The sequence below is a fragment of the Sylvia atricapilla genome, chromosome Z (genome assembly GCF_009819655.1).
Source record: "Sylvia atricapilla isolate bSylAtr1 chromosome Z, bSylAtr1.pri, whole genome shotgun sequence".
In the NCBI taxonomy this organism is placed as follows: Eukaryota; Metazoa; Chordata; class Aves; order Passeriformes; family Sylviidae; genus Sylvia; species Sylvia atricapilla.
In genome coordinates this window covers 71,324,058-71,346,595 of record NC_089174.1, presented here as the reverse complement: position 1 = coordinate 71,346,595, position 22,538 = coordinate 71,324,058, and the positions used below count along the sequence as shown (strand labels likewise).

At 37.3% G+C, this 22,538-nt stretch overlaps 1 protein-coding gene across 1 annotated transcript in view; it reads left to right on the top strand.

Annotated features, from left to right (window-relative positions):
* Positions 1-226: 226 nt before the first annotated feature.
* FYB1 (FYN binding protein 1) overlaps positions 227-22,538 on the top strand; it is a 38,783-nt gene continuing 16,471 nt past the window's right edge. Inside the window, exons 1-7 of the mRNA XM_066338561.1 lie at positions 227-1,355; positions 14,512-14,692; positions 16,328-16,377; positions 17,471-17,490; positions 18,294-18,340; positions 19,725-19,839; positions 22,096-22,252. Of these exons, the coding sequence (XP_066194658.1) occupies positions 251-1,355; positions 14,512-14,692; positions 16,328-16,377; positions 17,471-17,490; positions 18,294-18,340; positions 19,725-19,839; positions 22,096-22,252 (1,675 nt within the window). The 5' untranslated portion in view covers positions 227-250. The remainder of the gene's footprint in view (positions 1,356-14,511; positions 14,693-16,327; positions 16,378-17,470; positions 17,491-18,293; positions 18,341-19,724; positions 19,840-22,095; positions 22,253-22,538) is intronic.

The following is a 22,538-nucleotide window of genomic DNA, read 5'->3' as shown; positions in this document are numbered from 1 at the left end:
CAGCATCTGAATAAAAATTTTAAAATATTGTATAAATGCTGCAAGGATACACCAAAATGCTCAGCTTCTCTTAACCCTACAGGAAGATGAGCTGTATCATCTCCTCAGCCAATCAGCAGTACTAAAGCCTCAGACCAGGAAACTCTTTACAGTATTGGTGAACATTGCAACAGAACTTTCCCATTGCTGTCTTTTTTTCTTTTTCTCTTCCTTATGTTTACAGAATAAAAGGACACGTGTGAAGTTACTAATGGAGAAATTTGAGAGATGTAACAGAAACGCAGAGGATGCCTCAAGCAGCCGACCTCTGAAAATGCCAAGACAAGATAGCCCTACAGGAATACAGACAAGGAAAGCAGCACTTGAGAAATTGGCAAGTCAAGGACTTGCTGTGTGTTCTTCAGGACCCAGCACCCTTCACAAACCTGGTCAGCCTAAGCCTCCTTCAGCAGTCAAGCCTTCAAGTGATGATAAAACAGAGAAAGATCCAAACCCACCTCATCTGAACCCAGTGGCACAAAGGTTTGGTGTTCAGCTTCAGCCTACTAAAAGGGGAAGAGATGAAAAAACTGGATGCACTAAACTCTCTGTCAAAACCAATGACCTGTCAAAAGAGGACCCAAAGCCTTCGAACCCAAAACCTGCACGGGACAAGTTCCTTGCTCCTCCAGATAAAGAAAAAAATCCTCTGGGACCAAAACCCAATTTTAATTTTGCATCACAAGAGAATGAGGCAAAACCAGAATTTTCAAGAGTAGCTGCAGTTAAGGAAAAATTACGGTCTGCAACACAAGAAAATGAGCCCAAGCCTTCTGTTTCTAAACCACCTCTTGCACAGAAATGTTCTCTAAACAAGGTATCTCAGAATGAAGACACTTCTAATAAAAGTGGTTTTCTGCAAAGACAGTCAGGAGGACCTAGAACAAATATACACAGACTCCAAGAAGCAAAGGAAATGGGTGAAAGTAGTAACTCTGCTGCAGAAGATGCAGGCAGTCATTTTCCTAAAATCACTCTGAAGCCTACTAGCCACAGGTCCAGCTTATCAAAAGTAACCAAAACTGTGGTGGATAACACTGAAGAAAAGGGAATGAGTGCTGCCAGGAACATCTTTGTCAACAAAATCATGCCGGAAGAAGCAGGGTCTTCTCGTAAATTCAATAAGACAAATACGACATTTGCTGCAGGAAGAACATCAGGTGAACCTCAAGAGAAAGCCAATGGGGACAAGGGTTCTGGAATGCCCAAGCGGATAATCTTGCCTGCAGTGTTCAAGCTGGACCAGCCCCCGCAAAAGCCCAGCAGACCCTCCACCGTGCACCTGGGAGCATTCCAGAGAAGCTGCCCAAAAAAGAGTAAGTCCACTCTGTTCTTGCTTCTTTGGGTATTAGCTTTTGATTCATTTAGAACCAGGTTTATTTCAGATGGATTATCTTATTCTGCTCAGAAATAACATTTCACTTGTGCATCAGAAAACCCCTTAAAGCTGTAACTTAGGCTTCTGTCTCTTCCATACAGGACAGAAATTAAAATTATATTCTCTATCTCTCAGCTATGAAGTTCAGGATGAATATTTATGTATTTGGTTCACCTGTTTCTCAAAACTACTCAGATACAGCTATAACTTGGGTCAGGGAGTATTTTCTCAATGAACATTTAAGTCCTAATTTAATGAAAGAGATTAATTTAGATTAGATTCTTCAGTTAGATTCTTCATTTTTAAGTGTAGTTAAGGAGAAAGGGTGTGATTCAGAGCTCTAAAGTTGCTGACGCTGGATGCTCTAACTCCACAGTGTGCACGTGTGGTACATCAGGTACATTCATAAGTTGGTTGATACATAAATTGTCCTTGTACCTTCTGTGTCTAGAATACAGCATGGCTTGAGTTTCAGCCGTTCTGAATACACATAAGGCTGGTCTTCCTGGGGCAGAAGAGGTTCAGAGAGGCTATGGCAGCATGAAAAAGCTCAGAGCTGATTTCTCTCAAGAGAAAAAGCCTCACTAAAGTCACATGCAGCAAATATGTTGTGTTACTATTAATTCCACTCAAAGATTAGGAGTGTATCAGTAATAAAAATGTACTTTCTTGTCAGCTGCTGTGTACTGGTTTTCCTCTGTTACCCTACAGTTAAGGAAATGTTCTCACAAATCGAAATCAGGACAAGATCCTCAAAAGATGCAAATTTGTATGTATCTTTAAAACAAATATGCCCATATACAATCTCAATACAGAAAGACAGCATTCTCAGCCAGCTGCACCAGTAAATGTTTTGGTTATATAAAAAGAGTAAGAGTTTAGCTAATTAAAAGTTTGAGAAGTCCTGACAAAGGCTGGAAATACAGGAAATGACAATTTATTTAAAATACATTCTTAAAATTTATTTTAGTGATTAGGGGCAGAATTTTTACTGTGTTGTTCTGCTCATTGTTTATTCAGATTTTTTTTTCCTGGTTCCCATTAAGTTATAGACACAAAGCATTTTTAATCCTCTCTTTAAAACTGAGCATAAGAAATATTTATCCTGTGCATTTTAAATTAACACTGTGAGCAGGGTTGTAAGAGTAATATCAGAATTTTTGTTAGAAGGAGAGTGTCCAGTTGTCATTAACTGGGGATAAGAGCAGCCACCACCCTGAAAGTCATGGGAACATGAGCTAAAGATGGAGCTGCTCAGCATGGTGGCACAGGTGGTTTTCCAGTTATGTTGCAAAACTCACACACAACTAAATAGAAATGAAGGATTAGACATGGTCTTCTCCATCTCAAAGTCATAGGGGCTGGTCAAGAGAGAAATATTTAGAAATCACATCCATGAGAAGCTGTCCATAGTGTCCCTGAACTTCTGCCTTCCCCCACAGAGCTGGCATATAGACCTTGATATTCTGTTTGGCTTTAATTAATGCATCCCATTTCTTTGTGGTCAGAAGTCCACACAGAACATTTCTGGTGGATATACAAGTTGTTGTTCTAGATTGAATCCTGAAAAAAATCCTTTTCAGCTCAACAGTTACTCATTGTGAATGGGTTTCTTGGAACAAAAATAACAAAATCTACCTGCTTTGTAAGGGCAGTTAAACTGAATTGTATTTTTTTTTCTTAACTGTCATTTCAAGAATCAAAGTCATATCAGGAAGATGCAAGCCTCACAGCACGATTCTTCCTGTTCATTACTGTGCCCTGTTGAACAGAAGCTTTCCATAGTTGTTAAATTTACTGCTGTGATTCAAGTGCTGAAAGTAAAGAAGACTAATCAAATTAAAATAATTTTTCCATGCAACAAAGCTTTCTGAGATCTAACCTTTGGAGCTTTTGGTAATAGGGCAAAAGTTAGGCTTTGTGTTGTCCTTTGAGAAGAGAAAACCTCAACACAGTGGTTTTTACACTTGTGTAAGGGGCATGTGCCTGCACTATAGAAAAGCTTGTATCACCTGATTTAAAGCAGAGTTTGAATTCTGCTTTCTCAGAAGTATCAATTCACACCTTTTTCTTTAGTTGGTATCCTTTCCCATGAAACCTGTTCTACTGGTTTTTGAAAATAAGTGTTCACTGAGCATGAAATGACCAGTAAGTACTTTTTAAACTTTAGAGACTGAAGGACTTAGCTTTGACACAGCAGTTTTAGTTGAGTGTGGGAGAAGGATTTAAATCATCCACTATGCCTGCATGAGTACTAAGGGATGTTAGTTTGATTTTGGCCTTGCTGCAGATTACAATTTTTCACCTAGTCCTGAAAAGCTTTTCATGATTAAACTTCTGTAGATACAAATGTCTTTTTCAGGAAAGTCTGACTATTAAAGTGCTATTTTTCAGTGAAAGCAGGCTTTAGGAAATTCTCGTCTGGGCCTGCAAATGCATGGCAGTATAGTAAATTCCTGTGTTATGTCCCATTACTGCAATTTTCCCTGACAGATCATATTTACCTCAGCTAAGAATCAATGAGATGCACATGCCTTCTTTGTTCAGGAAACAATACCAACTATATTGTTTTATAAATAAACACCCAAGGTCTTAGAAAAAAAAGAAGAGAAACAAAGTCATTTTGCTGACAGCTTTCCATGGGAGGCCACAACTGTAATGTTGCTTCCCGAGGAGAACCACACTCAGCACAGTGGGATTATGCAGGTACAGGTGGCCACACACACAAAGCCAGCCAGAGGCTGAGCCCCCTGAGCTCTACACACCTCTGCACAACTTCTGAACAACAAACACTAAGTCTTCAGTTTTTGAATGCATATGCTGCCAGTCTGCTTCAGTCAGGAGAAAATTCCTCAGAATTTTTAAGAGCCTCCACAACAAAGAATATTAAGGCTATGGAGGAAACCCTACCACTCTGGAGTTTTTGAAGCATTACCTTCAAAGGTCAAGGATTTGCCACATAATTCTGCTAAAATATGTGGACAAAACTGTACAGTAAACTACCAGTATGGCTTAAAACATTAAAAAAGATAAATAACTGCAATTTAAAAGTTAATTCAACCATCCTGAGAGAAATATGAATGAGAGACTTATGTGTCTTAGTTAGTTAGTTAGTTAATTAGTTAGTTAATCTGCCTAAGAAAACAGATCAACCAACACTGAGTGTTTCCTTGCAAGTGATTGCTTGGAGTACAACTTGCTGCTGTTGTGTATAAGGAAGCAAAAGTACACAAAACCCATTGCAAATTAATATTTAAACTCTATATGCTTGATTATTGTCTTAGCTACAACAGTCTGCAACATTTTCCAAATGTCTTAGCATCTGGTTTTATTTTTAAAGGAATAAATTGTATCAATTTAACATCATAAGACAGCTCTGCATAGTGAATTGTCAAAGCTTCTGCAATTGGCAGAAGATCTTCCCCTATGTATCTCGATTTTTGTTTGTTATGGCTTATGTGCCACACTTGTTTCCTTCAAGATTATCTGATTCTAGTAAATTAACAGTAAGATGTAAGTTGTTTGTATCACGGGATGGAGGCACTGAAATCTATTTTTCTCATGTGTACAATTGCTATAGTGTACACATGCATTCTGGAGTTGTTCCTGCAGCTGATTGCTCTAAATCCCATTGAGTCAGCTATAACCACTCCTGAGTGGAGGCTTCTGAAACTAAGATCAGAATTTAGGACTCAGAAGAGAAAGTGGACTCATGTGAGTGCACCTGTTAATTTTGGTAAAAAGTTTGACATGTAGTTTGAACTGCTTTGAGGCCCCTTCTGTTTTGAATCAAAGGATATGCATAACATAACTCAATAGGTCTGGTGCTCTGCAACGGCCTGAATGAAGCACGTGACGTGTTATGCTCTACTTGAAATCACTGCCCACCTTCCAACAGAGTCAGTGCTGAATGGATTTAACACAGTGCCTTGAGGATTATACTACATGCAAGGGAAGTCTTTGAGAAGAAATGCTAAGAGTAGTGATTAAAATGAAAATTCATAAGGATGAAGAAAAAAGACAGCCATGAGTTTCTCATGGGATTTGACAGAAAGGAAGCTGCTGGAGAAAAAAAAGTAAAACTGACGGAACTGAGTAATTCTTTTTGCTTAGTGAAATTTCCTCAATTTAATTTCTGGAATCTTGTTATTATGTACAAATATTTTGATCCACAAGAAGAAACACCTATTTATGCACCCTCATCATGTGGTTGCATTATATCAGTCACAACACAAAAGCATCTCTGCTATACCAATGCTTCAAGTGCTCTGACATCTGTCCAGATTCCAGAAAATTATGTGACCACTGAGCATATCAATAAATTTAATTTAGAGTTTGACAAAAGTGATAAGAACTGGCTGAAAGTTTCCCATTCTTTAAGTTGATACATATTTTACTTGAAGCCTACTTTACAATTATTTTTAGCAGGAGAGTGTATCAGCATATCACATTATTTTATAGAAACCTTTATGTCAAGTTGGAAAATATCTTGTTTGCCCTGATACGCAGAAGTACTGTGGTGGTGGAGTTCTGGACATGTTTCTGGTACTATTACTGGAGAATGCATCTTGAACCAAAAGGTGTCTAGCTTTAAAAAAAAGCTTTGTAGTCTGTTTACTTTAATTACAAGAATGATTAGCATATACTTCTCATGTTTGGAGTTTGATATGTACTGAAATTTCTCCCTAAGCTGAACATTCTAATTTCTCTCTACTCTTAAATATTTCTTCACCAGCTCACAGAGGTAAAACCTATGCAGTATGCATAATGTTTGAATTTGAAATAATCTGTGCCCTACTGGTGCAAGTATTTTCACCATGTAATTTTCTAGACATATTTTGGCTGACAGGGAAAAATGCTCATGATAGATCTTCATCATTTGGTAGGACTTACATGGGTAATAACACAGCAAAAATTGATAAGTTTCATTATAAAAATATATTTCATTATAAAAATATATTAAAATCATAGTTCATTGTAATTCTTATATAGAAAATTTCCAATCATTCTTGAAAGTTTTAATAATAAACACTACAATGAATATTTAGTATTAGTTGACACAAAAAATCCCTAGGCCTTTCATAGTAAAGCTTTTAGGAAGATTTTGAAATCATATCTAACAAATTTTTTTTTAATCCTAAAAGGTTCCTTTTAATAAAGAACATTCCTGAGGTCATTGGTTTCCTCTTGAAATTGAACCCTCCTCAGATATGTGCATTTGGAACAATGGTGTTCCTTATTTGCAAATTCTGAAGAGAAAATCTGCAAACTTCCACTATCCAAATGCAAGACTTTGCTGCATGGGAAATTTTTATGAAAATTATTTTTATATACCATGTTATGTATGATGCAATTATTTCTCACATTGAAAAAATTTAAAACCCCTCATGATTTTTTAGTTTAGGAAATAGTCACATTTTAAGAAAACTTTTCCAGTGCATTTTCTTTTAGTTGCCTTTGCATCATGGTAGACATTTTCTTTTGCCTTCTCTTTCAAATATAAATTAATGACAAAAGATTAGTTTTAAATTATTGCTATCTTACATGTCCTCCATCTCTGAATGCTTTCAATTTTTATTCTTTTTTCTTTCATGTGAAATGATACCATGCAACTTAAAATTAATTGACTCAGGTTTATAAATATTTTTAGTAGAACCAGAAGCAGTCATTAAGGCTTTTTAGCAGACAAATTAAAAGTTTGAACTGCAGTTCAATTTGGGATTAATTTTATGTTCCTCTTTAGACAAGGATAGACTTTTGTCTGTGATAACATATCTGCAGTTGGGAATAACTTTCTTTATGCCAGTCAGCACTGCCCAGGTGAAGAGTTAGGAATATCTAACCTCATATTTAGTCACCACAAGGCTCAGTCCTGTGCAACCTTTACGTAGCTTGAAGTACTTCGCGTGAAACTGTGAACCTTCTTTTGGGAGTTATACTATGTGCATGCTTAATATTTTTCAGCCATCAAACTTAAATGTAGATTTAGATGCTCATTTTCATGTGCTATATATTCTTCATCTCTTTGTCCCTACATTTATGCAAGGGGAAAAATCCCCTACCAGGTATGGGGCCTAGGACTTACTATGTCAACTCTATGCTATTTTTGAGAAAATAAGGGTTAGAATAGGTGTTAAACGTTATGTGAAACACTCTTAAGTAGTCTGTGCATCTCTTGTGGCAGGATTTTCCAGTTGAGACAAATGAGAAGTTTTACATAAAAAAGGACAGATTCTCCACCTGCTTTGATCATCTTTTTCATGATGTATGAGCAACCATCAGCAAAGTGATCTGTAAAAGTATGGAGACTTAGATCTTCATTTCCTGCTTTTTCCATTTAAGATTCCACCCTTTGGAGATGTAATTTTGTTTGCACACAGGAGGAAAAAAAAAAAAGCCTGACCACATAACTGTGAGGAGAATTAGGCGAGATGAGAACAAATTAAAATAAAAGAAAATTTATAAGAGACTGTACCTAGGCATTTTTAAAAGTAAGATCTGGACTCAAGGAGAGCAACAATCAGAAAATTTCTGTGCTCCTTGTTTTCAAGGTGTGAGCGGTGTTGCAACTGAACTTTGTTGCTACAGTATGTGTAACAACAGCATTATCAAAAGCCCTGAGCTTCAGCTCTGCTTTGAGTTTACCTGCTCACTCTAAGCAGCTCCAAAGCAGCATAATAGTGAAACCTGAAACCATGGCTTATATCTAAACGAAAATGTGGTTAGGGAAGCAGAGCAGAGCACAGCTCTCTGCATATTACCGATGAAGTAGGAAGTGGCTGATCAGCTGCTGCAGATACTGTTGCAGGTTCCTAGTAAACCCTCTGTAAAACCCAGAAAGCTTCCCAGGTCTTGCATGTAGAAGTGGTGAAGTGCTTTGCCGTAAAACTGAAAAGCATGTTGAATTTGCAGAGTAACTCAAAAGCACTTTGCATTGTAAAAGGATTCTTTTAAAGTGCAAGACTTTCTGATGTGTAACTGCTTTAAAAATCCTGAAGTAATTTTATGATGAAAAATATAAAAATTCACGAAGAATTTTAAAATTATAAGCCTTTTTTTCTTCAGAATATTTGAAATTTCCTTGTGGTACTTGCTCATTGTCAGGTTTTCTTAACATTACTAAAAGCAGGAGTCAATAACACACCAGGAACTCACTGCATGAGGGGTCAAAGGGAGTAAGGTCTCTCCAAATGCCATACTCTAGCCAAAGAAATAAAGTGTGTTTTTTTTAGAATGCAAAGTCAAGAATCAGTTTTTCCTTGCCTGTGCAAGGGATTGCATTGTTATAGAAAGGATTTTCTTAGATATGTGTGTGTATTTATGCTGTCTATTTATGGTAAAGCAGGTACGATGAGACCAGTCAAAATGGAACGTGCTTTGCTGTTCAGTTTCAGTTTTATTTATGATGTAGCCTTGGACCAGAAATTTCTGGATCGAGGCAATGGATCAGGTGAATGCTATAGCTGATACCTTAAACATCATTAACAGTTCAGTCTTTGTAGTTAAGTCTGGACTGTTTGCAGACTGGAGGCTAGACTAATGCATTTGCAAGAGTGTGTGTTGCAGATAAGATCAACACAGCTGCTGTGTGCTCTCTGGGCTTTCTGAAGTGCTGCCGACCTTGGGAACAGGTATACATTGCTGCTGCAGTCCAGCCAAGGGTGAGAAAAATATGAATGGCTGAAGCCAGACCACACTCTGCTAGAACGGAATACTTTCCTGTTTCAAGGGAGATTATCAATATTATTATCTGTCATTGTTGCCAATTAAAAGCTTTGTGCCAAATAAATACATTCTATTGCAGTACTGATTGTATTGAACTGATGTGTTTGTATCTTCAGCTGATAGACGTAGAACTGTGGGTGTGAGTACTAAAAAATATGTGAGTTTTTTTCTCTTTGACAGCTTCTATTCTTCTCAGGTTGATAATTGGATGTTCACCTTCTTCTGTGTGCCAATCTCTCACCCATACATCGAGATACCCTGGTATTTAGGGAGGCAATAAATGGAGACATGTCATTTAAGCTCTATTAGTACTGGAGCCAAAATCACTCTTGCACGTGGGTCCAATTAATTTTACAATTTTCTAAAACAGAGAACCATCTGTGACCAGAGGGCTGGTTCCCGTAAGATTCCCATCCCACCAAGTAATGTTCCAGGTGTACTCCATTATGGATTTTGGGCAATCCTAGAGCTTCCCTCCACTTTACCACATATTTATGGTGTTAGCATCTCAGGACACAGTGATAAAGTATCTCAGGACAGCACTGAAAGTTTTAGTAGGGTGATAATGGCTTTTTCTCATTCTGCCCTCAGTGCTTTTGCCCACAGAATTCATAAGTTCCAAAAGAGATGGAATTCTAATTTCTCTTTGAGTTCAGATGGGAGAGGCATAGAAATTATGCTCTTTTATGCAAGCTGATGTCATCTGCTGTTGAACACAATATCTGGACATGAAGGGAAGATGGGATCTTCCTCTAGATGTCATACTGGCTATCAAAGATGTATCAATGTTTCTCTTTCACAAGCCAAGAATGGCAAGGGTCAAAGTCACAAGTATTGCATCAAGACAACTTCAGTGTCCTTCACTTCTCAATAAACAAATATTCCCAAGAATCTAAGTGACTTTTTGGCCAGTGGGCATATGGAAGCTGTTTGAGAAGGTCCTCCAAGAACACAAGATAGATTTTTGCAGTGTTCTTCTGCATAGTTGTACTGTTAGTGCTGAGGATCTGGGCATGATTAAAGAAGTTTAATCCCACAAGCAGCAGTGGAATGGGATATTTGGGGCATTCTGTGGAGTTTTTATGGCAGGTTTCTCTATATACCTGCAGTCTCTTTTCTTCTGTTCTTTGGTTTCTTTTTGAAGAGCTTCAGTTCTGCCTCAGTTTTTTCACATGTTGTGCTGCACTGAATACACAGAGTCCTAAGAAGAGAGGAGAGCCTATTTGGAAACTGAGGTGTTAGCTGTCAAAGCTGTGACACTGTGACCACCCTTGACTGTTTACTGTGATGAGAGTGCATCAGGGGCATGTGAAGCCAGGATGTATTTTCCGTTTAATTTCTTGATCTGAATGTTTGCAGCTGACTGCTTTTCCACTACCTCCGCAGAGCTTTTGCATGCTTTTATAGTACCAAGTGTCCCAGAATAAAAAAAAAAAAAAAAAAAAAAAAAAAAAAAAAATAAAAAGTGCTGGATTCAAAATTAAATGCTCAATTAAAATAGGGAAAAAAACCCTATTTTTGAAATGTTATGATAGCTTTGGCTCAGCAGGCCTGATTATAACACCTTTTTTTCCAAACAGCCTTTCAGCATGTCTCTTTCCTACCTAAATCATTCCGCTATTTGTGGTATTAGAATTAAAGTATTTTACAGCTACATCTCTCTCAGTCATAAGTGTAACTAATTAAGCTACTTAAAACTCTAAAGGCAGAGAAGTGTCAATTATATTAGTTAGAAAATAAAAAAGCAGTACTTCCATGAATATGATGATCATTTAGTTACTGTTAGATTATAAAAAAACGACAAAAATAAAAAGGACAGGTTGTTCAGCCTTTATACTTAAAAATAAGCACTTAATCTAAAATGCATGTGGTGTCTTTTCCTGGCTCAGTTTCCTATTGCAAGGATTTGGCTCTCAAGAGACATCAGATGAAAGAAGTATTATGCACAGAGACTTAGGAAGAAATTTTACCTTAGTCCTACAAATTTATCACAAGAGGTAATACAGTATTATGACAAAAAGTTATATGCATGTTATGCACATACACAACATTTTGTTAGACCAATGTAGATATAACCACAGAAAAACTGATATATGATTCCCTAATAGGACACAAAAATAAATTTGAGAGTATCATTAATATCAATTAACATGGCTTTCAGGAAAACAAAACAAAACAGCAACAAAAAACCCCAACCAAGCAAACAAAAAACCAGACTTCTTTCCAGTTGCTTTCTTTGATTAGAATTTAGAATTCAGCTGGAGATACATGTTGTCAGTGGTACTCATCTTTATCAAAAGTTTTAGGGCAATGAGAAATTATAGCTCGTAGTCTGTGGATGAATAAAGACTGTGAAGAATTACATGCTAAGACATAATCTGCAGATACCCAGATACAACAATAGCACAGTCATGTAAGCTTGGCTCATTTAAGCAAAGTTTGCTTTTATTCAAATGCGATTGTACATGTATTATGAAGAAATGTAAGCTATACCTGTGAAACAAGGTTGTGTAATGATCTGGAAGAAATAAATCAAGTTATAAGCAACTGTACAATTGGGTAAGGAAAATGATGAGACATAAGAGTATAATGCATAAGGGTTATCAGCTTGTAACTCTAAATTCTTGGAGTTTTACCCTTAAAGAATTTTTATAGTTACAAAGTTTTCGAATAAAAGCTTTTTGCTCATGATCATTAGTTTAATAGTCAGGAGAGTGCACTTCCAAAACAGGAGAGATGACAATTGGAGAAAATACTGAAACTCCTTGGATGCAATCAGCAGAGATATGGCCAGATGAAGAATGACTTGCAATTTTCATCACTACAAGTGGCAGACAAGTGCATGCTCTGTAGAATTCCAGTGCCAGGTTTTCTACAGTGTTGGACAGGTTGGAGAGATAACAGCTGTGAATTAATTGCTGCATGGGGCGGGGGAAAGCGCTGATGGGGAAAGCACACCCTTAATAGAGATTTAAAAAGCTGAGTCTTTAAAGTCACTGAAAAGAAATCTGAGGTATGTATTAATTTCAGTGGTGTCAATACCTTTTGAATGCAAAACAGTGGTGATAAAAAGGCTTTTTTGACCCTGTGTGCAAAGGTTAAAAAAAAAAAAAAATAGAACCTGAAGCCTGAGGAACTTAGAAAACAGTAAGATGCAGATTTTAATAGCAAGCAAACTTAAACAAACAAGTACCACTACAAAAACTCTGTAGTATTCTTTTTCTTGTAAACACCCCTCAAACAAATGAAATACATATTTTAGCCAAAATGTTGTTTTAGTATAGCTCTGCTGTTGATCTCAATATAGCAGCAAATATTTCAAATGGGATGTAACACACAGGACAGCAATCAGAGGATGTCAGCATTTGATTGCAAAGGATATAAAGAAGTTATTTGTCACTATGTTGATATCCATCCCAATGTATAGGGTAAGAACAATTGTACTAGAACTTATTCATGCCATAAACTTATCCTACTTGTTCAACATGGACCCCAAGGCATGGAAATTCCATTTTCACTGCTAGAAAATGCCTCCTAAGAAATGTTGCTGGCCTTTAAACATGTTACCTATTGTCTCTTCACTGTGGAAAAGAAGAGGGGAAAAGTATAAATTATCTCCTTCTTCACTACCAGAGACTTAGATATTAATTTTATTCTACCTCAGTCTTACCATGTTTCCCTAAACAACCACCATTTGTTTAATATATTCAGGAATCCATGTGTTCTACACCTCATTCTCACTATTCTCCTTTGGGTAGTATCCAGCTGGCATATGCTAACCCTGCTATAGCCTCCTCAGTGCTATTTCACTTGACTTTTCGGCTATATTTTTTAGTAAAATGTTAGAAAGATAAGTGGTACAAATTTAATCTTGGCATATCTTAAATTGTAAGGATCTTCTTTTGTAAAATGCGCATTCCTTAATGCAGAAACCACAAAAGAATCCACCTGCACTATCATCCATGTTGGAACTATCAGTATTTTGATGTTTAAGTAATGGAGGAACTTAACAGGTTTAAAATGCATCATTGTTCATAATAGTCAGTCCAAGAATCCATGAAGAAATATTTCGCCATCAATTTTTGAGTTGTGTTGTAGTAAGTAGAAAAACTGTCAAGGCTTGATAATTCCACTTTGATTTCCATGTGGGATATGGAAAGGTTCATCCTATAGTCATTAATTCCCCTTCTCCTGTCTATCATAAGGACAGAATTCCAGACACCAAATAAGCTAAAAAAACTCTTTCAATAGCTTCTTGCAATTTTCAGTCTTGATATTAAACTTCAGAAAATATTCGTTGTTGTTCTGTGTTTTGAGCCACTTTTTTTCCGTGTGGTTGACATTTCCTTTAGCTGACAAGATTTTAATCTCTCACAGGTGTGAACTTAAATAACATCTCCAGAAGACAAAGGGTTTCTTCTCAGCTGTAATTGATTTTAATAGAACTCTGCATTTGTTTTTTCTCTCTGTTTTTCCTCTTCCTTGGGTTTTCCTTGATTTGTCTCCATACAGCTGGGGACAATTCTTTCTAGGTGGATTTTAGTCCACTAATGATACTTAAAAAAACAATGATACTCCAAAAACATCATGGCATCCAAACTCTGACTTAATTTGCTTGTGTAGAATAATTTCTCTCAACCCTCAGAGCAATGGTTGCTATGGTTTGGTTGTGGTTTGTGCAGGGAGCATGAATTCAGTGCAGCACACATGCACACCACCTCACTCATGTAATTGTGACTTCTGTGCCAGGTTCACAGCACCATTGGTTTTTAAGGCTACACATGACTGTTGAGGGTGTTGCTTCTGTGCAGCTTTGCAGGCTGAAGCTTTCCTATTCTGAGTTTGCTAGAAAATTAAGTCCAGACTTTTACAACTTACATTAAAAATGTATTTGAAGATGTTCAGAGACATTTACCTTTCTTTATAAACGCCTAAATGTATTTTCGTCTCTCATCCCTTCCCTTAAAATTCTTTCTCTGAGCAAGAAAAACTCAGCAAGACTACATCAGTGCTCATATGAAACTCTGCAGCTGGTCTTTTAAAGCAAATTGTGGAATTAAATTATATTTTTTTTAAAAACACAATTGTTAAAATATTATATATATGTGCTGGTTTTGTGTCTTGTTCATGACTTGGCAAAGACATTTTCGAGGCCTTCTACAGATAGGGCATTCTTGAATGCAGAGTCTCCTCTCCTTCTCTCTACTTCTTACTCTGATATCTAAGAGCAGGTTCAAGAAAATATACCTTCTTTGGGGTGTGTGCAGTACTGATATCTTACCCAATACTTCATCAAACACAGCAAAGTTCCTCCCTCAGATGTTTGCTTGATAAGCTTGACAAATACAGTCTGTTCTGCCTCGTTTCAGATCCTGAAAATGAAGATTCGAAACAGAAAGTGCCTTCCTCTGCAGCACTTGCCCCACCAGTACCTCCGTCACACTCTACTGTGCAGTTGCCACCTCTTCCACCAGCCTCTCACCCATCACTGCAGATGCCAGCAGCTCCCAGTCTGCCTCCTAGAAACGTCAAGCCTGTCTCTGAAACAATGTGAGTGAAGATAAGCCACAAGGTCTTTATTTGCTCCCCTTTCTCACCTATCACTGTATTTCCTCCTGCAGCAGCAGGCGAAGGCTGCATAAGTTCCAGGTTTCTGAGAGAGGGGTGTCTCACACTACTTTCCTTATCCCACCCTGTACTTGGCCCGTTTACAATTAGCTTTTATTAGTTTGAACCCTCCATCTATTCACTTGTTTCCCTGAATTGTCTTGTCTATAACTTTTTTTTGCCTTTGTTGCTGAGGGTAGGGGTTAGAGAACAGACTTTTTTATTCCAGAAAAATCCAAAGACTTTAAACACCGATAGAAAATCAGTTGCCTAAATAGCTGAAGGTTTTCCCTGAATTTTTCTGGGCAAAGAGGGTGAGGAGGGTGAAGGTCTATGAGCCAATAGCCCAGGAAGCAGCTTTGCAAGCTGGAGGAACTAAACTCAGCATTGGTTGGGAAACTGCACCGAGGCCATGTTGTGACCTTGTGTGATAACCCTGAGAAGCCATCCTTCTTTGAAGAGCTGCCTACAAAAGTGAAACTTCTGTTGACAGTTATAAGTACTTGAGGCCAGCATCAAAACTGACCAGAATGGAGCTGAGCCTGAATAATGAGCTGGTCTCTGGCCAGCAGGTACTGCAAAGAGCATCAAACAGCAGGCAGGGAGAGTTAGTGAGGCGTGTCTAGATCAGTGCTATGTGACAGCATCAGTCCTGCCTCACAGCCACAGTACCTGCAGCAGCCATGCTGGGTATCCTCCTCATTTACCAAGGCATGAGAGCCAAGTTTGACATCAGACACCTGTGAAATGTACCTCCAGATGCTCTGTCTGCTCTCCCATTCCCGTGTTCCCTGTAAACTCTTCCCTCTCCTGAAAATTTGTGCCTGGGTGCTGCCACCTTTGATTTCATCTGTCTCCATGCTTCCCCATCATGTCAATTACAGAACATCCCATTTTCCTTTCAAGTCCTTTTTTGATTGCACTTCTTTGATTGCTGTCAGCCCTTGTTTCCTTTCTGCTGTTACAAGGCCTTATAAAGTTAAAAATCCCTGATAATATTAGTTATATTCTTAATTCTATATTCAATTTCTTGTTTCTCTCATTTGGACAACATTTTAAATTTAAATTTAAATTAATTTGCACTGGTGACATTTTACCTACCTAGCCTTTACTCCATTGTTTCTCTTATGCATTGTTTAGTCTTTAAGCCCAACAAGTCAAAGTCTCAGAGCTATGTTTAGCATTGAACAAAAGTCTGACATTGTACTTTCACACTGTATGAGAAGCCTGCACCTGCAAAAAAATGGTTAAAAAGGCCAACAGATTATTTCCATTCAATTAGCCCATCTGCCTATAATATTTTTCATACCATGCTCATCTTCATGGTATCTTGAGTGCCTTTGCTTTACTTCAATGCTTTTTTACTCATGATCAAGGTGGCCCCATCTGAAACACTGAGTGACAGTCAGGGAGAACAATTTGGAAAATCTTGTGTACTTAGGTAGGATATAGGGCTCAACAGACTGTTCAGCCTTTCTGTAAAAGAGATAATAAAAAGCATCAGAAACATAGTGAATAAAATACAATCATAAAACCATCTTCACAGGTTTCACATGTCTTTTCTTTTCAAACTTACAGAAACCTGGATAATGAAGAAAATTATGATGATGTTGAATTTGTTTCACAAGGTAAGATGCATACATTTATACAGTTTAATTAATGGCTACTGTGAGAAGCTGTAAGCATGTTGTATTTATAAGAAAAAAAGTTTATTGTATTCACGAGTGATTTGTGTAACTAATTATACTGGTTCTGCAGATTTATGGGTGAAGATGGTTGTCTCATCCCACTAACAGATCTACTGTTCCGTGATTCTTCTTTTTTTCTTTCTTTTTGTTTTTGTTTGGTAAGAAATATGGTGGGACTTTAAATCATCAGATTTTCAAACCTGAACCAAAATGAATATTGCTCTTTCAGAGCTGACATTGTCTGGTTTGGTGGAGGAGACACTGTTTTATACTTGATAAAAAAAATTAGTTGACTGTACTTTTACTGTCACTTTGTGTTCTGAGGCAGTGAGCTGTACCAAGAGCAGCAGAAGCAGATTGCAGTACAAAGAATTTCAATCTGCCTTCTGATCCCTCCTTGGTGGCACTTGGTCTGTGCCAGGCACACTGTGCATCCTTTAGTGTGCAAACCATCCACAACTCACAGCGCTGCAAGCTGTGCAGCTGAAACAGAGCTTTTCTTACCTACCTGCCTGCAGAGTAAGGAGGAGACAGGAGATTCACAGAATATCTTCTCCTGCTGTCCAGAGCAGAGGCTGGATTAGGAAAAGAGCTTTTGGCCTACTTATTCAGTTGTTGGGTTGGTGCAAGCAAGTTCTTTGAGGTCTGTTTGGATTAATTGGGTTTTTTACAATTACTTTTTAATATGAATAGTGATTTTGTAAACAAATAGCATATGTAATTTCACCAGTGTTATAAGATATTTTTTAAAACAAATTTTCCACTTTTAAATACACACTAAATTTTAAATTTCGACTAAAATACACAGTGAAATATGCTGTTTGGTAGATACTTTTAGTTTACAGTGTCCTGCAAAAGCAACCTAGAAAAACTGAATTTCGCATTCATACCTTCATCAAGAAACAGAAGCCTGCAAATATTTCTAGTTAACATTACTGATGTTTAGGCAGTTTTAAATAGTTAATGCTAGAATGAATTGGTTTTTGTACAAGAAAAGAATAAATATCCTGGTTTTATTTTTTTGTACCTGTAGGTCATGGAAATACACAGACGGTAAGTACTATCCACCAACATAAACCTATCCTTTTTTAGCAAAAAATTTACAAATTTAGTAAAACTTCATCAAGACATTAGCCAATTACTTGCAGATTTAATCCAGTGTATTCACAGTAAGTTGTAGAAGCAATTATTTGTTGTGAAGGATAGAAATAAAATCAGGGAAGCAGAGTAAACTGGAACAAATTATCAAAGCTGGCTACATACCAAAAATTGATTAAAAAATAAATAAAATGCAAAACTATGCCTTCTATTTATTACCACTGACATTTCATTTCACTTGAATTTTCCAGAAATAATAGAAATAATGGCCCTGTTTCATTCTAGTAATAGAATATTTCAGTTAATCACAGAATTTTATCAGTATGTTCAAACCCCTGGCTATAGAAGGACTAAGACAATCTGTCAGATCCTAATCTGAGTCCCATTTAGATCCTTAGCATTCCAGTTTAAATGGGGCTAACCCTGATACCTTCATCATAGCAGTGCAATCATCAGTAATAATGAAGACTTTACAGGACACACTTTGCAATTAAAACATCCACTTTGAATTAAGAAATGTGCTCATGTGATTTTAACAATCCAAGTCTTTATAGGTGTGATATTGTAAAAAAAATAGCAGAAATAAAAGAATAGTGTGTTTGAATAATGGAGTAACTTGTTTTGGGAAGAATAAAGGTATTTGCATTTTGCTATAAATGTTTTTTATAAAATTTTTATAAAGCTTATATAGCAGACCAATTTTCTTCATGTTTTTTCCAATTGTACTTAGACCATTGAAAATAGATTATTTTTTATAGGGTCAAGAAAGTGATGGAGAGATGTATGAAGACATTAATGACATCAGGTAGTAATTTTAAACTCTTTAACCTATCGTATCTTTTCTATCTATCTAAGCTATCTTTTATAAGAAATGTATTTCATCTGGTACAAAACTGTCATTCCACTGCAGTCCCTGCCAGGGATTACTGTCTTCATTCATTTCACCCGGAGAAAGTTTGGTTGGTCACAAGTTCTTTCCCAGTTAGACTTGCCATGCCTTAGCATGGCAAAACTCCTGCAATTAAATAATGTATTTGTGATCAAGATAAGAGAATTCTGACTTCTGATCTAAGAAGTATGTCTGAACCACTGGTTGGAATTACAGCCTAGGAGGAAAAATAAGGTCAGTCCCAAGGTATTATGGTCCCAGACAGATCTTTTGTTGTGTTTTTTTAAAATTGCGTTTTAGATAAATGTCTTAGAACTCCTATGAGAGGATGGACTGACAACTTTCATTGCCTGAGTCAACTAGTCAACTAGTATAGCTACAGAGACAGAATACAAGATCTGCTTATTCTTATTCCATTTAAATCTTTCCTTTGATGACTCTCCTGTATAAATGTATGGGATTTATTGTATTACAGTAGCCAAAGAAAAACTCTAATTCCCTCTGAATAAATTGATGTAGAATATTTCAGCTGTATAACAATTTTCAGCAAAAATTTATTGTTGAATTTCCTTTGATTTCTAACCCAAGTGGTCCTCATTTCAGGCTTCTTTTTTAGCAATTTGAGCCCGTTGAGCAGAAGTATTTGAAAAAAAAAAAAAAAAAAAAAAAAAAAAAAAAAGCTCACTTAATCAATAATCAGTTCCATAGGGTTTCTACAACATAGATCTTCCAGCCAAATCGCAGAACTGGAGATCTAGTCCTGGTTCCATCCCAAGTTCTCAGAACCCAGTAATTTTCAATACATGAGGCACAGCATGCAGTGTACCCTGGTGTGAAGAAATGAGTGCAGAAGGCTGACTCATTTGTGTAGGCTGCTGGAATCGGTTGCAATCAGGTTTAAAAACACAGTCCAGTGGCTGCTCAGGCTTCAGGTCAGCCTGCATCAACTGCTGGCGGCCTGGGTAAATATTTAACAGCTGCATCAAGTACAACACCTAGACTGCTTCCAGTTCACAAGCATACTCAACAAAATTAGCTCAGAGACATTTGGACACACACATGTGGATCCAGATAACCCTTTCTGGTGTGTTGTCCTCATAGGGACAGAAACTTTAACTTAGGTATGTAATAAAGGGCTGCTTACTCTATCTGTTGCAGTTGCATTATGGTTTAGAATCTGTAGCTTTGTTATCCCTTGGAGAAGTATTTTTTCATCATCTGCAGTTTTATGTCAGCCTTGGATAAAGTAGCTCTAAGGAAGATTTGCTTCACACATTCTGTCCTTGCAATGCACTTTCAGATCAACAAGGCCAAAAGAAAAGTGGCAGAAAGAAGATAAGAGAAGAATGGAGCAAGAGAAGAAAGAACAAAAGGAAAAAGAAAAGAAAGAGCAGGAACTGAGGAAAAAGTTCAAAGTAAGCTTTTTATTTGGTAATGTGAACAAAGGTATGCAAGAAACATTATTTAGCATTGTCAAGTTCGAAATATAGTTTTCACCTGGCTACAAAACTATTTGTTATGGTAGGTAGTTTAAACACTTTCATAAATTCTGAATAAGAGTTTAAGCTACCTTTTTTTGTTTGCATTCATATGTTTGAATGCAAGCTCTGCACTCATGGATGACAAAGACTATGTGCTTACAGTTTTCATGAAATTACTTTCTCACGTTTTTTCTATGTAAGAAAGCCTTAAAATAATTTGTTTTCACTTTCCTGTTTCTAATAATTTATTTCATTAGAATAGCATCAAAAGCCCTTAATAAAAGTGGGAATTGAATCCCATACACATAGTGTTATTCATTCGCTTCATTGTAGTCAGACACAAAAGTATTTAGCCCTTTAAAGATTTCAAAATTGTATTGCAACACATTTCCCTTGCCTTGGTAGAAAGGGACATACAGTAAATTCCAGCCTAAATGAGGAGGAGGAAAATAAGTCTTGTATAGGAGAGCTACCATCTTTCTCTGGGGATAAATGATGAGACAGTTCTTTCTGTTTTATATAATTTTTGCATGGCTGGTGGTCAGCATGCTCTCACAGTTTAAAAGTCTGCCAGTCAGTTATTCTTAACTAATGCCCATTCACAATTCTCCATTCTGCTACTTTCAGTGTCACTGTACACAGTGGGCAGCTTTGTTTTTCTTCTTATTATGCTCTCTACACAGAAAGCCATAGTGATTCACATCATGGCCTTGGTATGCTGTGCAGAGCCTGACATGAGTTAAGAAGCACACTATGTGTGTTTCATACTAAAGGTACACATTGTTAATAATAGTGAGTTAGCTGGTGTTAATTAGGCACCAAGTCTATTTTTTAGACCATTCACAAGAAGCATAGGCATTAGTGCACAGAAAGCTTTTAGCTTATAGACTATTGCTACTGCAGCCATTAAGGTATTTTATTATTCTTAAACAAATATATTAGGGGACATTTTCTTTCCCATTTGTTGGCCACTTATACAGGATAGACATTCCTGAGTTAGTCTGTAATTGGCAAGAGCAATATGCCTCTGAAATACATATCTTAAAGTCACAAATACTAAACACCAAAATGGTTTCTTCATAACATAATGTAAAGGCCTCACAAAGTGAATCCTGAACATCAGTAAACTGTGATCATCTCCTGTGAGTACTTGCAAGATCATTTATAGAGTAGAATTGTAAACACAAAGCATTATGTGGCAGGCTCATTAACGTTAATGTTAATAAATATTTACTCATATTACTTGTGTCAGGAATAGTGTGGCCAGCAGGATGAGGGATTGTCTTATTGTCTCCCTGTACTTGGCACTGGTGAGGCCGCACCTCAAATCCCATGTCCAGTTTTGGGCCCCTTGTCATTCCAAGAAAGACACAGGGTCTGGAGTGAATCCAGAGAAGGGCAATGGACCTGGGGAATGGTCTGGAGGCTGAATCCTGTGAGGAGGAGCTGAGGGAGCTGGGTGTTTTTAGTCTGGAGAAAAGGTGGTTCAAGGGGGACCTTATCACACTGGCTGATAGGGAATTGTAACCAGGTGGTTACTGTCTCTTCTCTCAAGTGACAAGGGATAGGAAAAGAGGAAATGGCCACAAGTTGTTACAGGGGATGTTTAGTTTAGATATCAGGGAAAACTTCTTCATAGAAAGGGTTGTAAAGGATTGGCAGAGGGGCCTGGTGAAGTGGTAGAATCACTTTCCATGAAGGTATTTAAAACATGTGTAGATGTGGTGCTTAGGGACATGGTTTAGTTGAACTTGTCAGTGTTAGGTTAATGGTAGAGCTCAGTGATCTTAGAGGTCTTTTCCAACCTAAAAGATTCTATGATTTAATGAGCAGTTCTGCTGGAAATAAATGGAGACACCCATTGAAATTAAATACATCTCTTCTGTGAACTCATAAAAGGTGTTGTAGGCTAGTTTGTTGATTTTAATCACAGTTTTTCTGTGATTTTGCCAATCAGTTCTTCAATTGCTCTATCGCCATGCCATTCTCCTCTCTTTTAATCTCTGATTTTTAATTTAAACAGTATAATTGGGAGGGGAGGAAGCCTTTCTGTTTATTTACCCACACTCTTTTAAATATCAATGAAACAAATAACCATTATTATTATTATTATTATGTTTACTTTTTTCTGAATGTTGAGGAAAGAACTCCATTTTTCCACATCTGTGATATCTTCTGTTTTTTCTTCAGTTAACAGGACCCATCGAAGTCCTTCATCAGGCACGAGCTTGCACTGACCACAAGGGACGGAAGGGAGAACTGACTTTCAAACAGGGAGATAAAATAGAAATCATTCGACTCACAGACAACCCAGAAGGAAAATGGCTCGGAAGGATAAAAGGATGCTGTGAGTTCTATTTCTTCACTGTGCTCCTGAATGTTTTCACTGCATGACAGCAAACATGTGAGCATTACACCAAGGACTATCCCCTACCATGGCTGAGTCACTGGCCACCAAAGTAAATAATTACTCCAACTCACCCTTCCATCCTCAGCTGGCATATGAGGCATGGTTCATAGCAGGGAGTTATTGCAGAATACAGTATAGCACCTACAGGTGCTGGAATAGGTTAGGCACAGTATGCTGGGACCTTCACTGAAATACTAGGGTTAATTCCCTGTCAGCAGCCTTC